This window comes from Perognathus longimembris, chromosome 1 (assembly GCF_023159225.1).
Source record: "Perognathus longimembris pacificus isolate PPM17 chromosome 1, ASM2315922v1, whole genome shotgun sequence".
Lineage (NCBI taxonomy): Eukaryota > Metazoa > Chordata > Mammalia > Rodentia > Heteromyidae > Perognathus > Perognathus longimembris.
Window position 1 is genome coordinate 144,908,984 of NC_063161.1, and position 13,208 is coordinate 144,922,191.

Consider the following 13,208-nt stretch of genomic DNA (forward strand, 5'->3'; position numbering starts at 1 on the left):
AGCCTCGGGTTACCTGTCTTCACAATGGGAGTGTGCTGTCTATTCCCACCAGTGGCCTGTATGAGGGGGTACCAGGAATTTACTTTGGTGATGGCTGCCAGGTGGGGACTCCAGTGAGGACTGTGGGGAACTGGAGAAGGTTCTGTGTGAATTGGATGGGGAGCAGGGTGTAGATGGAGCCTTGATCTAGATGTTCCTGGGACCTATGGCCTGGTAGGAGCCTTCTGAGCTCTGGGGAAAGTCTCAAGCCAGCCTGTAGTCCCCATCTGGGAGAGCAGGACCTGCCGATGACACCTGGTAGGCTACACCATGCACGTTGCATCTTGAAGGTCAGCTGAGGTAAAGGCCCCAGTCCTCCTGTCTCCTCAGTCACAGGGCCCAGGGCAGCCAGGTAGGCTGGACTACTCAGGCTGCTCTGCCACCATCAGCCTCATAGTTCTGAAGTAGGCAAATCCCAGTAAGAGTTTGGAGCCTGGATACCCAGCCCTTGAGACCTGCTGAGCCATTTATCTGCTCTGGGTTCCTGGAGTCACTGGGCCATTTTCTTATCTATAATGCTAGGATATAAGCCCTACTTGGAAAGTTTGCTAAATGTCTGTCTTTGAGATGGAGGTAGGGGTGGGGATGAAGGGACCTCTTGGCTGTGCAGGTGGTGATAAGCCATTCTTGGCTACTCATCTGTGGAAGGTTGTGTAGCTGCATGGCTAGAAGCTCCATGAGTTAATTCACATGTCAGTTCTACCACTTTCCAGCTGTGTGGCCCTAGGCAGGTCACCTCACACCGCTGGGCCTACATGTTCTCGCTTCATTCATGCTCACAATAATGCTTGCTGGCTGGAGGTATGGAGAGGATGCAGTAAATGCAGTAAGAGCTCTGCGAGCTAGGCCTGGCTCCTAGTGTGTGCTTGCTAGGCATGAGGTTGTGTTAGAGTTACCAGTACAGCACTACATGAACATCTCAAGAGTGCAGGGTGGTAGGAGCCCTGGCCCTAGGTCTTGACCCTCAAGGCATTCTCAGGTCAGTGAGAAGAAGATATAAGGACACAGATGATGGAGATGCCAGGGGAGACAGTTAGCGTCTGCCAATGGTGCAAACAGGGCATGAGGTGGATGGGCCAGGGTGTAGCTCAGGGATCAGGGGTGAGCCTTTGAGGTGGGCTTCATAGGCTTTGTCTCTGCAGTCAGAGTCCTGGGAAGGACATGGCTGACAGGGCTCTGAGGGACGGGAAAACCAGGTGCATTCTGGGCCTGAGCCTCACACACCCCAGCTCTTGGGTTGCTGGGCCTGGGTGGCCCTTGTGCTGCTTAGGAGCTTGCTAAGGGGTCTTCTGGGGGTACCCATGACCAGCTGTTGCATTCTCTCCAGAGCCTCTGTCCTTGTGTGTCCGATGGGAAGGGAGGAGGTGACAGCCAGTCTGTGAGGTCCCTGAGGGTCTAATGTAGCAGTGATCATGTACCTGGCACAGTGTTAGCTCTCCGCTGGGCTGCTGTTCTTGACAGCACTTGGTTGCCCGGGGTGCATGTGAGCCCCATGGCTTTGACCTTCTGGGCCCAGGAGGAGCCCACTGCAGAGGGCTTTGTCCCCAGCAGCATCCCAAGGGTGGGAGATGCTCTAGCACGTAACCCAGTATTAGGCTGGCTTCCTTCTGCAGGTTCCAGAGCCCAGCTCGGCGGGGGCGGGCCTCCCAGCAGCGCCCGTGCCCTTCCCTGGTGTGAGGGTATGTGCCTTTGGACTACATCGTGGAAGCCAGCACCATGCAGTCCATGGGCATATACACTTGCCTCAAGGCCTTTGTCATCGAGGACCACCGGAGCCACCACTGCCGCCAGCCAGGAGGAGGAGGGGGCAGCAGGATGGCATGGAGGGTGGGCTGGGACAGAGAGACAGCTGCATCCTCTGCTTGGACTCTGACTCCCTCCTGCTCTTTCCTAGGGCTACATTGGACTGCCGGGGCTCTTTGGCCTGCCTGGCTCCGATGGAGAACGGGTAAGTCTGTGGCATTGGTTGTTTGCCCATCTCCCACTCCCTCCTGACATGAAGCAGAGCAGGCCAGGGGCAGGCTGAGAGGAATTGCAGTGGCATCCCGGAGGTGGTTACCCTTGAGGAGCATCGGAGGCTGGGAGGGGGCGAAGTCAGGGTGCACACCCACAAGACCCAGGGAGCTGTATGTGCAAAGGCAGGATGGAAGGTCCCTCAGCAAGTCTGACCATCAGTTCAGTCAGAGCGCTGAGTGATGCGGGGGTGGGGAGTGGGGCTTACTTCCCGTGAAGTTTCAGGGCACCAAGGTCAGCAGGAGGACTCAGTTCTGGGGAACCTCTCTAGGGCTGCCGGCAAATGAGAAACAGGCCCCTTTAGATTCTGCCACAGAGCTCTGCAGATGAGGGCCAGTCATCTGTTTTTGTAAATAAAGTTTTATTGAGCACGGCCATGCTCGTTTGGTTACAATGGCCCATGGCTGCTGTCCGGCCACAGTGACACAGAGCTCATAGTCACCCCGTCTCTTTACACAGATGCCCCTATCCCTATCCTGGGTGGCTCAGGCCACTTGAGTAGATTAAGGCTAAAAGGCGCTGGAGGCAGACCTAGTGTCAGTGGCATGAGGCAGGATGGGGTGCTATGCCTAGATTAGGGCAAGGGCAAGAGACTGACCTCAGGACCTGGCTCTGGCTTGGCCCTGAGGTCCATTAAGAGACAGGATGAAGCTGGGTACTGGTGGCTAAGATCTGATGATCATGTTTTGAAGCCAGCCCAGACAGGAAAGGCAGTAAGACTCTTATCACCAATAAACTACTGGAAGTAGTTTATGGCTGGAAGTAGCACTGTGGCTCACATGGTAGAGTGCTAGCCTTGAGCCAAAGAGGCTCAGAGACAGCACCCAGGCCCTGAGTTCACGCCCTACAACTGACACTAAATAAACAAATGAGACAGGATGGGCCCTGAAAAGGATGGTAGTTGACTTGCCGGTGGATGGGATGCTAGGATTCCCAGAACTTGTATCTCCTCAGCCCAGTGTAGTCATGGTAGTCAAGAGACCGGAGCAGGAACTGCCCATAGGCCCCTGGCCCAGCCTAATACCCATGAGGTGCCCCTGGGACCAAAGCCTTATCTGGGGCTAAGTAGGGTGCAGAGCATCTTGGGGGGGGGGGCAGGAGAAAGAGCACCTAGTTCCAGGAGCACTGGGCATTTTCTTTAACCATTTCACCATGAGAGGTCCACAAAGCCTTAGCCTCAAGCTTTGGGACTTCCTCTTGGGGGTGGCTAGGGGCTCTCTTCTGTCAAGGCCCTGTCCTGACCTCTCCTTATCTTTCCCTCTTCAGGGTGTACCTGGCGTTCCTGGCAAGAGGGGCAAGATGGGTAGGCCGGTAAAGATTTTCCGTGTCTATTATATTATGCAGACTCTATGGGGACCCCCCGCCCCCACTCCTTCAACGGGCCATGCTGCCTTTCTCACCGAGGCTGGCCTTGTAAACCCTGTCCTGCTCCGCCACTGTTCCGATTTGAGTGTTGGAATCAGGAGTCCTGGGTCTGGGTGCTGAGGTGCTGCTGCTGGGGGCGTGGCTGTTCTGCGAGGGCTTTTCCCTCCTAGGGTGCAGCTGTGTCTGGAGGCGGGGCTTCTGCCCAGGGTGTTTGTGTCAGTGGTCTACAAGCACCAGAGGGGCCTCAGCAGATGAAGGGATGTGTCTGTCCCTGAGGCCACCCAGTCTCTCCCATGGTCCTGGTGCCTTTCACTCTGTCCATTCTTATTCGTGCACACACAAGGTGGAAGATGGGGGTATGGCAGACCCAAGATTCCTTCAGTCACCTGGCTTTCTTTATGTTTTTCCACCATGGTAGAAAATTGTCATCTTCACACAGAAAGAAAAAGCCAAGCATTGGGAGGTTACGTAATTTCCTCAAGGCTTCACAGCATGTGAACAGTGGGGCAAGGATCTCCCTAGCTCTGAGGGTTTGCCCCCAGGCCTCCGGTTTCAGTGGCTGTATGGGTGGCCATTTCGCATCTCTAGTTGGTGCTAATATTGTCAAAGTAGATTTCCCATGGTTTTTCCCTGCCAGGAAAGTCACTCATTCCAGTTCTCTCATTCACTGAAGTTTCAGGGGTGGAGGGAGATGTTGAGGTCCCTCTGTTGGGTGGGCAGGCTCAGGACTGTCCCCCAGTGGGGGCGAATGTCTCTCACCACTCAGACCCATGGTCAGTCCATGGCTGTGGGAGGTGGAGAAAGGGACAGTGGGAGAGACTGGAAATACACAGGGATAGGTTGGGGGTCTGTCCTTCTCTATGCAGCAGTTGAGCTGGGTCCTCCGGGGGGCCATAAAGAAAGATCCAGCTCCTGGCTTCAGGAAGCTGACAGAGTGGTCCCCATCACACACCTGTGGCCCCACATTCGCTCTGGGCTCTCATAGTCCAATGCCTGCCTCCCAGATGTGGGAAGAAGTAGCTGGGGAGCTGCTAGAGTTCTTCATGACAGTGACCAGGGGGCCTGAATCCCATCATGGGACCCCAATCCCTACTTTGGGGGCTGTGTCACCTCTGTCCTGCCCATCAAGGAGGAGGAGGAGGTGGGGGATGGGAAGGCAAAGCTGCATATACATGCAGCTCAGATTCTCTGCTTCCAGTAGAGACTCTGTATGATTGGTTTGGGTTTGGTGTACTCGCTGGGTTTCTTTAGTAGTTTCAGAAACCCAAACCACAGATCTTTTCTGTCTGGAAAGCTCACTTTTCCCTTGGTCGGCGAAACATGTGCTTTGTTTTTAATTAAATTTCCCTAGAAACCCCATGATTCCAATTTGTGGAGGGGGAGACCAGGTTTCTCCACACTCCAGGCTGAGGGCTGCTCTTTCTCTTTGAAGTAGGAATAAACTCTCCCCCCCCCCCCCACACACACACTGCAGGCCCCCAGGCCTCCCTTCCAGCTGCTCACTCCCCAAAGAGTAGGAAATGGCCTCAGGGAGGGGATGCTGGCCCTGGTGGCCGAGCATCTTCCAGCCCCCAAAGGAGTAACCCTGTCCAGTGCCAAGGTTCACTAAGTGTGACCTTGTATGACCTTGCCACTCACCTTTCCCCAGCTTCATTCTTCTGAAAAAGAAGGATCATGATTCCACAGTGAGGCTTCTGAAGGACACATCACAATCATACATGTGAGGCCTTCTCCTTAGAAAGGGTAAACTGAGGCCTGGAGTGGGTGATAGGGAAGGCTGCCCTGAAAACTTCAGCCCAGTCAGCAGTTGGTCCAGTTTGGGACCCACTTCCTGTGTCCCTCAACTCTGCTGGGGTCAGGTCCTGGATTGGGATCTAGTGTGGAGCCTACTTTCCTCCTCTACAGGGTGGCCTGTGCCTGGGGCAGTGTGTGTGTGTGTGTGTGTGTGTGTGTGTGTGTGTGTGTGTGTGTGTGTTATGTCAGTGGTGGGGGTGACCTAAAATCCAAGGTGCATGGCTTCTCAGACATCGCCCTTGTGTCCCTGGGTTCAAGACACCCTCGAGCTGCAAGCCCTAACCTACTCCTGTTTCTCTCTCACGTCCTCAGGGGTTCCCTGGAGACTTTGGAGAGAGAGGCCCCCCAGGACTGGATGGAAATCCCGTAAGTATTTCCTAGTGTCTGGGAAAGAGACTCAGAGTGAACACAGCTGATTTCAGGAGTTCCAGCCTTGGATGTAGACAGGCTCCCGGGTCTGTGGCCTACCAGCTGGGTGCACATGGAGAAATGGCGTGACCTTTGAACCTGGGCTTTTGTCTATGGCCGGTACCCTGTGACCTACCACTTCCATTTCCCAGCCAAAGCTCCAAGCCCGCCCTTCCCACAGGGCTCACTTCCCAATGGCTGCTACCCTGTTACAAAGCATCAGAAATGTTTATGGCCTGGAAAGCAAACAGGTTTGTGGGCCCTGTTAGGAAAGAAGCACTGAGTTCCCAAGGCGTCTTCACCACTGTGTATTTATAGTTTGTAAACAGTTGGAGGCCCACGCTCTGCCTCACCAGAGAGTCAGGTCAGCCCGCCCTGGGAGCTCAGCTTTCTCTTCACTTTCTGTCCAGGCTTCAGGCCCTGGCAGGATGAGCTCCTTTTCAGCTTAAGGGCACAGTCTCTGCCTCGCTTTGGGATATCTGTCATGGTCACCCATGTCTTTCTGCCAGAGCAGCTGGGGCCAACGGCATCCATGGTTAGCACCTGACTGTACATTGGTTTCATTCTACAAATGTTGCCTGAGGTTGTGGTTCGGAACAGGAGAGATCTATTTGAAAAGGTCCTGCCAGCTGGGCGCCGTTGGCTCATGCCTGTAATCCTAGCTACTCAGGAGGCTGAGATCTGAAGATCACGGTTCAAAGCCAGCCCCGGCAAGAAAGTTTGTGAGACCCTTATCTCCAGTTAACTACCAGAAAACCAGAAGTGGCACTGTGACTCAAAGTGGTAGAGCATGAAGAGCTGAAGAGCTCAGGGACGGTGCCTAGGCCGAGTTCAAGCCCCATGACCAACAACAATAAAAAGGTCCTGCCAGATGTGCATGTGGAAGGAGGCGACGCAAGTAACCTCACTGATTTGTTTCATTGCAGGGAGAACTGGGTCTTCCGGGGCCCCAAGGAGTCACTGGCCTTATTGTAAGTACAGATGCCTAGGGCTGGGGACAGGGAGCATGTGTGGGGGATGTTGGACAGGGTGGGGGAAATCACATGGAGCCGAAAGCTGAGGAGCAAACAACAGTAGGGAAGGTTGCTGAAAAGACTCCTCTGTCCCCAAACCCAAGAGGGGCAGCACTGGACTGAGAGAGGAGGGCCTGCTGTGTGGCCTCAGGTGGCCCCAGATGCTCTCCTTGGCTCTGAGTTGGCTTCCTCATTGGTTAGCTGAGGATCAGTGCACGCCTCCTGGACTGGGTGTACTTGCATGGCCGCTGCTGGCCTGTTGACTTACCGGGAGGCCTGGACAGATGAAGGCATGCCCGGTCAGTTGAGGAGGGCTTCAGGTCCCAAGGGAGGAAGTGGCACCAGAGGAGCTGAGACTCTGAGCAGTGTTGAGCAGTCGACTTTGTCCTTTTGCTTGAAAACACTGATTTTTTTGAGCCAGATTACCTGGGTTGGTGTCATGGCTGTATGATTGAGCTATGACTCCTTGCACTCTAGTTTCCTCATCTATAAAATGAAGTCAAGAGTAGAATCCTCTTGGATTCTTGATTGTTTGGGTTAGTAGGCATTGCACAAGCAAGTGATTGGCACAGGATTTGGCTTTCGCTAAGTACTCGCTAAATGGAAAATATTATCCTGAAATGTCCAGGGCCTAGAGAGGCCCAGGGATAGGAAATGGGAGGGATGGAGCCTCTAACTTCATCCAGATTGGGTGGGCCTCAGGAGTGGCTCTATGAGCAGCACTACAGCTTGCTGCCAGGCCTAGAGGCAAGACTTGATCTTGGGCCCAGTCCCAAAGGCCAAAGACAGTCCAGAGCCTGGAAATGACTCTAGGAGAATGCTTCCACAAGGTCTGAGCCCCTCTGCTCTAAATTGTGGGTCACTCCTCCTGGATTTGAGTCTGGAGGACACTGAAGGACACACGTAGTCTGCCCTCTAGGTTGACAAGTAGGCCAGCTTTGTTCCTTCAGCAACTGTATCTAGGAGCTTTGTTCAGATGGAGGCTGAGGTGCCCTGTTTGTTGGGGGAGGCCAGCCCGGAAAAGTGGACCAGAACCCCCTACTGGCTACCTGCTCCCACTCAGGTGGGCGGAAGCAGAGCCTGAGTAAGGTAGGTAGGTGAGGTAGAATCCACCTGGGTCCACATCTCATCACCACCTCCTGGCTCTGTGAACCTCAGTTATTGCCTCAGCTCCTTGAACTTCATAAGCCTCTCTGGGAAGGAGGATCAATAAGTAGCACCCACTTGTGCTAGGATGCCATAGCCCAGTCAAGCCCAGTGGCTAAAAGAGCAGTTGCTGGAACCCGATCACCTGAACCCTGGCTCTTCTGCTGGCCTAATCACAATCATGAGCAAACTTCTTAACCTCTCTGTATCTCAGTTTCCTCATGTATAAATTGGGGGATAATATTAGTATGTAATTGGAAGAATGTCATAGGGATTTAGGTATGCTAATACATAGGAAGCACCCACCGTGCAGTAAGTACTCCAGAAGTACCGGTTATAATAATAGCTATTGTTGTTATTGTTGTTATTGTTATACACACACAAATGTATGTGCATATACCATAGTTTGCAATATGTTTTGGAATTGATTAGTGATGTCTGCCTTGGCCGAGAACGAGGAAGTGTTATTAACATGTACACTATACACTCATTGTCTTTCATATCTACTTACTGGGACTTTGTTAAGCCCCTTCTTCTGCACAAGGTGCCGACCTAGACTTTTTGGGAAAAGCCATGTGTGGCCTTGAGAGTTAGAGAAGTCCCTGGAAGTCTTGTTGCCCAGCTCTTTCTTTTTTCTTTCTTTTTTTTTTTTTTTGCCAGTCCTGGGCCTTGGACTCAGGGCCTGAGCACTGTCCCTGGCTTCTTCCCGCTCAAGGCTAGCACTCTGCCACTTGAGCCACAGCGCCACTTCTGGCCGTTTTCTGTATATGTGGTGCTGGGGAATCGAACCTAGGGCCTCGTGTATCCGAGGCAGGCACTCTTGCCGCTAGGCTATATCCCCAGCCCTGCGTTGCCCAGCTCTTTCTAAGCTCAGCAGGAATCCCTTGTGGAGCATTTTGTTCCTAGGGTCATTAAGCTCTAACTCAAGCACCTCGGGTGTTAGAAACTCCCTCTTTCTGGGGAGCCGCTTTCTCTGAACAGAGCCCTCGTTGTTCAGTGTTCTTGGCATTGTCCTCACTGTCCCCTGACAAAGCCGCACAGGGGTAAGATGGACACTGCCTATTCTCCCCGACTCTTTCAGGCGAAGTGATCCTGGTCCCCATCTGGAGTGATGTTTACGTGCTCTGGCTGTCCTTGTTGGCATGTGTTCCTGTTTGCCACTGCCTCAGTGTCCACTGGGTTGTGTCCTTTTAAGGGTACAAATATTGCGTGGGTTTGGGCTGTCCGGGCTAGGCCATCCTCACTCACCCTGTGCCCTCCTGGTTCTTACAAATCTCAGTTCCCACCTCTGCCCTTTATTCTTACAGTTGCCAGATAAAATACAATTCACCCTGTTACATTTGAATATCAGATGCAATGTGCAGGCCACATTTATACTGAAATGCCATTCCATGTTTATCTGACATTCAAATGCGACTGGACAGTGTGTCATTTTACGTGCTGGATCTACTCCCATCGGGACCATTCCCATTGTCTCTGAGAATCTCATTTAGCTCGTGGGGAAACTGAGGCCCTTGATCAAGGTCACATGGAAGACAGGAGAGGGTGGAGGCCTGGTTAGAAGTCATTACCCCCTCCCCCAGCCCCCAGTTCCTTGGACAGAGCCCCTTTCTAGGAGCTGAGCTGTAAGCAGAGCTCTAGGCACTTCTGCATTTCTCAGGTTCTGTGCCTGCCACATGATACAGCTGATCAGTGAGCCCATCTCTGCTGCCCTGCAGCCTCCACGGGCCCTGTGTCTTTCTTTGGCCACCATCGGTGGCCAGTGATTTAGATTGCCTTCACCTTCAAAGGGAAGAATTTTTTGTCCTTGTGCCTGGGGGTCCCGGGCCTGGACCTGAGCTGCAGCCTCCCCCCACCCCCTGCCCTCCTCCCACTTCACCGCTGAAAACTAAGCCAGTGTCCCTTTGCATGCACACGTTTGGAAGAACAGTTTGCTTTGTGCTTGGCTTGCTCTCCTCCAAGAGCTAGACAGGAACTTTCTACCAAGGAGTTAAAGTGAAAAGGGACTGTGAGTCACCTATAGCTTCCAGAGGATGTGGTTTTTCAGCTGAGCAAACAGAATTCCATGTGCTGATAATCATTTAGTGGGATTCAGGTTTGGTCCCTGCCTGTCTAGTCAGCGGAGGTCATTTGCATGCAGACTGCAGCTAGCCTTCCTGTCCCCTGGGTGCCTGCAGCAGGAGGGAGGGTGAGAGGGGACAAGCTAACATTTATTGAGCCTCTCCCTGCCCTGGGGGTGGGTGGGAGGGTGCTGGATATGCTTTGGGCTCTAGAAACTGTGAGATGCCCACCCGCTAGGGGGTACAAGTGTGGGGCTTGGTCTGAATGCCCCCCACCCCCCGGGACTGGTAAGCTGACAGTGGCTTCCGGTAGACTCTTAGGTGACAGAACCTGGAAACCGCTGCTTGGAGTAATCAAACCCTCCTGGCTGCCCTACAGGAAAGCTGCCAGAATCTAGAATCTGCTCAACAAAGACGCTATCTGTCTTTTTTTTGTTTAGTGACATTAAAAGAATCTTGGCTAGTTGTTGCTGTCGTCCTCCTCCTCTTCCTCCTCTTCTTTTTGCCAGTCATTGGGCTTGAACTCAGGGCCTGGGCGCTGTCCCTGGGCCTCTTTGTGCTCAAGGCTAACACTCTACCACCTGAGCCACAGTGCCACTTCCAGCTTCTTCTGAGTAGTTTATTGACGATAAGAGTCTCATGGACTTTTCTGCTTGGGCTGGCTTCGAACTGTGCTCCTCAGATCTCAGCCTCTCGACTTAGGATTACAGGCCTGAGCCACTGACACCTGGCTGGCTTCTTTTTGATGAGACTCAAAGAACATGTGATCCAGCCAAACCCCCAGCACGTGGCACAGTGGACAAATCCATATATTCTGTCATCAAAGGGTCATTTCTTTGTAAAAACAAGGTCAGGGACCCAGATCAATTCACATTTCCCAAAGCCTCTTGTACCTGACCTCCTTCTCAAGGTTGAACTGTCGCTGAGACTCAGAGAGGGCAAAGCACTTTCCTGTAGGTCACACGGCCTCCTGTGTGCAGAGTTCAGGTTCTTCCTCCCTACCCCATGCTGTTGCTGTTCGACCTTGGTGCTGACAAGGGCTGTGTGGGAATGTGGGCTGGGTGGTGCCGGGCTGTGCTGATGTAAGAGAAGATGCTCAGTGAGGTCCCCACCCTGCTCCCCTCCTGCCGATTCTCCATTGCTTTCTTGGAAAGAGGTAGAGGTGCTATTTCCTGAAAGAGAGGTTGCTGGGAGGCGGGGTGGTGTCAATCAGACATGGCTCCCGCCTTGACACTCATTAAGTGCTTGTCTGGCCCTGACTTGGGCTGGATACTGGGGTCACAGAAAAAGAGGAAGCTCAGACAGCAGAACGACATGGGGGGAGACTTTTGCACCCATGTCTGCCATGAGGTGGGAAGACAACCCTCCCCCCCCCCAGCCCAAGCAGGTCCTCCAGCAAGACACAGGGGCTCTGGGGGCATGGGGCTCTGCCTCTGACCCCCACAGCTCCACATAGGCTGCCACCCAGCCTGTGCTACATCCAGGCCCCATGCAAGCAGCCTTCAGGCCAGAGTGTGGAGGAAAGCCCGTGTTCATGGCGCTGTCCTGCCCATGGCCCGTGGCCTGAGGGAGCCCCTTCCCCCACCCTCCCTGCAGAGCCTGCTCTGTTTATTGCACCTCAAGGGCACACTGTGGGCGGCCACCTTCATGCAGGAAAGGGGCGGGCAGGGTGGGAGAGCAGCAGCAGCAGAGATTGTTAAAACGCTGCTCTCTAGAGGGCTGGCTGTTCCTCCCCACCCCAGCCAGTTGATTTGGCTTTGTTTCACTCCCTTCTGTCCCTCCTCTCCACAAATGGACGGCTGTGTTGCCTGGAAGCCCTTGAAAGGACTGCCTAGTGTGAACCCCCAACCCCTAAGACCCTCGGGGTATCTTCATCTCTAAAATGGGCATCTTCACGGCAGAGGTCTGTCGTAAGAAGTGACGGCTGTGGCGTGTCGGGGGCCTGGTTGCTCACTTCCTAGGCTCCTGCTGCTGAGGCTTCTTTGGTGGGGCCTGGAAGCCGATGTTGTTAGCAGAGGCTCCAGCCGGGAGGTGGTACTACTATATTATACCCAGTCAGATGGGATCCTAGACACCCAGAGAGGAGGAGCTTTGCCAAGATCACACAGCCAGCCCCCTGCAGGACCAAGGCCAAGGCCAGGCTGGGTTCAGGGGCAGGAGAGGTGGGAAGGGGAGAGGTACTGAGAGGCGCCTCAGCCTAGCCAGGCTGCATCTGTGAGTCTACATTGCTCCCCGTGTGCCCTTGCCTGTTTCATTCCACAGGGGCTTCCCACCCTCCCTGGCTTTGCTCTCCAAATATCGCCACACAGCCCTCATAGGAGCTCAAGACCCCATTCTGAAGCCTGGCTGCCTGGGGCGGGGGGTGTGCCCCCAGTGCATCTAAGCTGTGCCTCAACCTCCCAGTCCCCAACAGGGGCCTCGAAAGAGCCTGAATTGGGGTGTCAGGGCACTGAGGCACAGAGAGATTGAGCATGTTAATTAGTTGATTGAGTCAACCTGAGGTCAATTACAGAAGGTGCACAGGGAGAGAAGAAGATATTCTCAGAGTCTCTTTCTCTGGATACAGGCTTACTGTGATATCCATGCCTAAGGATGGTTGGGAAGGGAGAGGGAAGGCAGTGTGCCATTAGAGAGGATGGATGGGCTTCTTAATAATAATTTTTTTTAAAAAAAGGATTCTTCTAAAGTGACCTCACATGGGACCCCAGCTCCTTTGGATCTGGGGCTGCCTGATTCTTTGCTGGGATCGGAGAGAGTGGCTCTCCTGCACGTTGCAGGATGTTCCGTGGGCTCCCAGTCTCTATCCGGCAGATGCCAGTATCCCTCCTCCCCCTTAAGTTGTGATAACCAAAGATGCCTGTAGACACCGCCAAGTCTGTCCCCCTGCCAAAACAGTTCCTTTTCTGAAACAGCACTCGAGACACATGGCCTTGTCGGGCCCCACCTGTTAGCGCGGGACGCTGACGTGCCACACTCCTCCGTGTCACGTGGGGGCAGAGGGTCAGGAGACCAAGTGGCTCCTCCCAGCCTTCCGTCTGATCGGCCTGCATCTGGGTCTGCCGCCTCCCAGGTCCCGAGCTGACCTCTGCACCTTCAGAGCCACCTCAGTGGCTGCCTCGCTCCTCTCTTGCTGCTCTGTTGAGGAGCCGCATGGGCCTCTAGGGTAGCAGGCCGTGCCCTTGTCATTTCACTGGCAGGATCCCAGTTCCCAGTTATGCTTCATTTAGCCCTGGCAGCAGCTCTCGTGAGAGGATTCCTTGTCCTCATTTTTATAGAGGAAGACTGAGGTGCAAAGAAGTCAAATGAAAGGCCCCCCTCCCCGCATCCTTTTGGTGGCAGGAGATGGAAATCTAACATGTAATGAGAGATG

At 53.8% G+C, this 13,208-nt stretch overlaps 1 protein-coding gene across 1 annotated transcript in view; it reads left to right on the top strand.

Moving 5' to 3' along the window:
• Col27a1 (collagen type XXVII alpha 1 chain) overlaps positions 1 to 13,208 on the top strand; it is a 110,443-nt gene that overhangs the window by 40,293 nt on the left and 56,942 nt on the right. Inside the window, 4 exon segments of the mRNA XM_048340049.1 lie at positions 1,934 to 1,987; positions 3,319 to 3,363; positions 5,524 to 5,577; positions 6,546 to 6,590. Of these exon segments, the coding sequence (XP_048196006.1) occupies positions 1,934 to 1,987; positions 3,319 to 3,363; positions 5,524 to 5,577; positions 6,546 to 6,590 (198 nt within the window).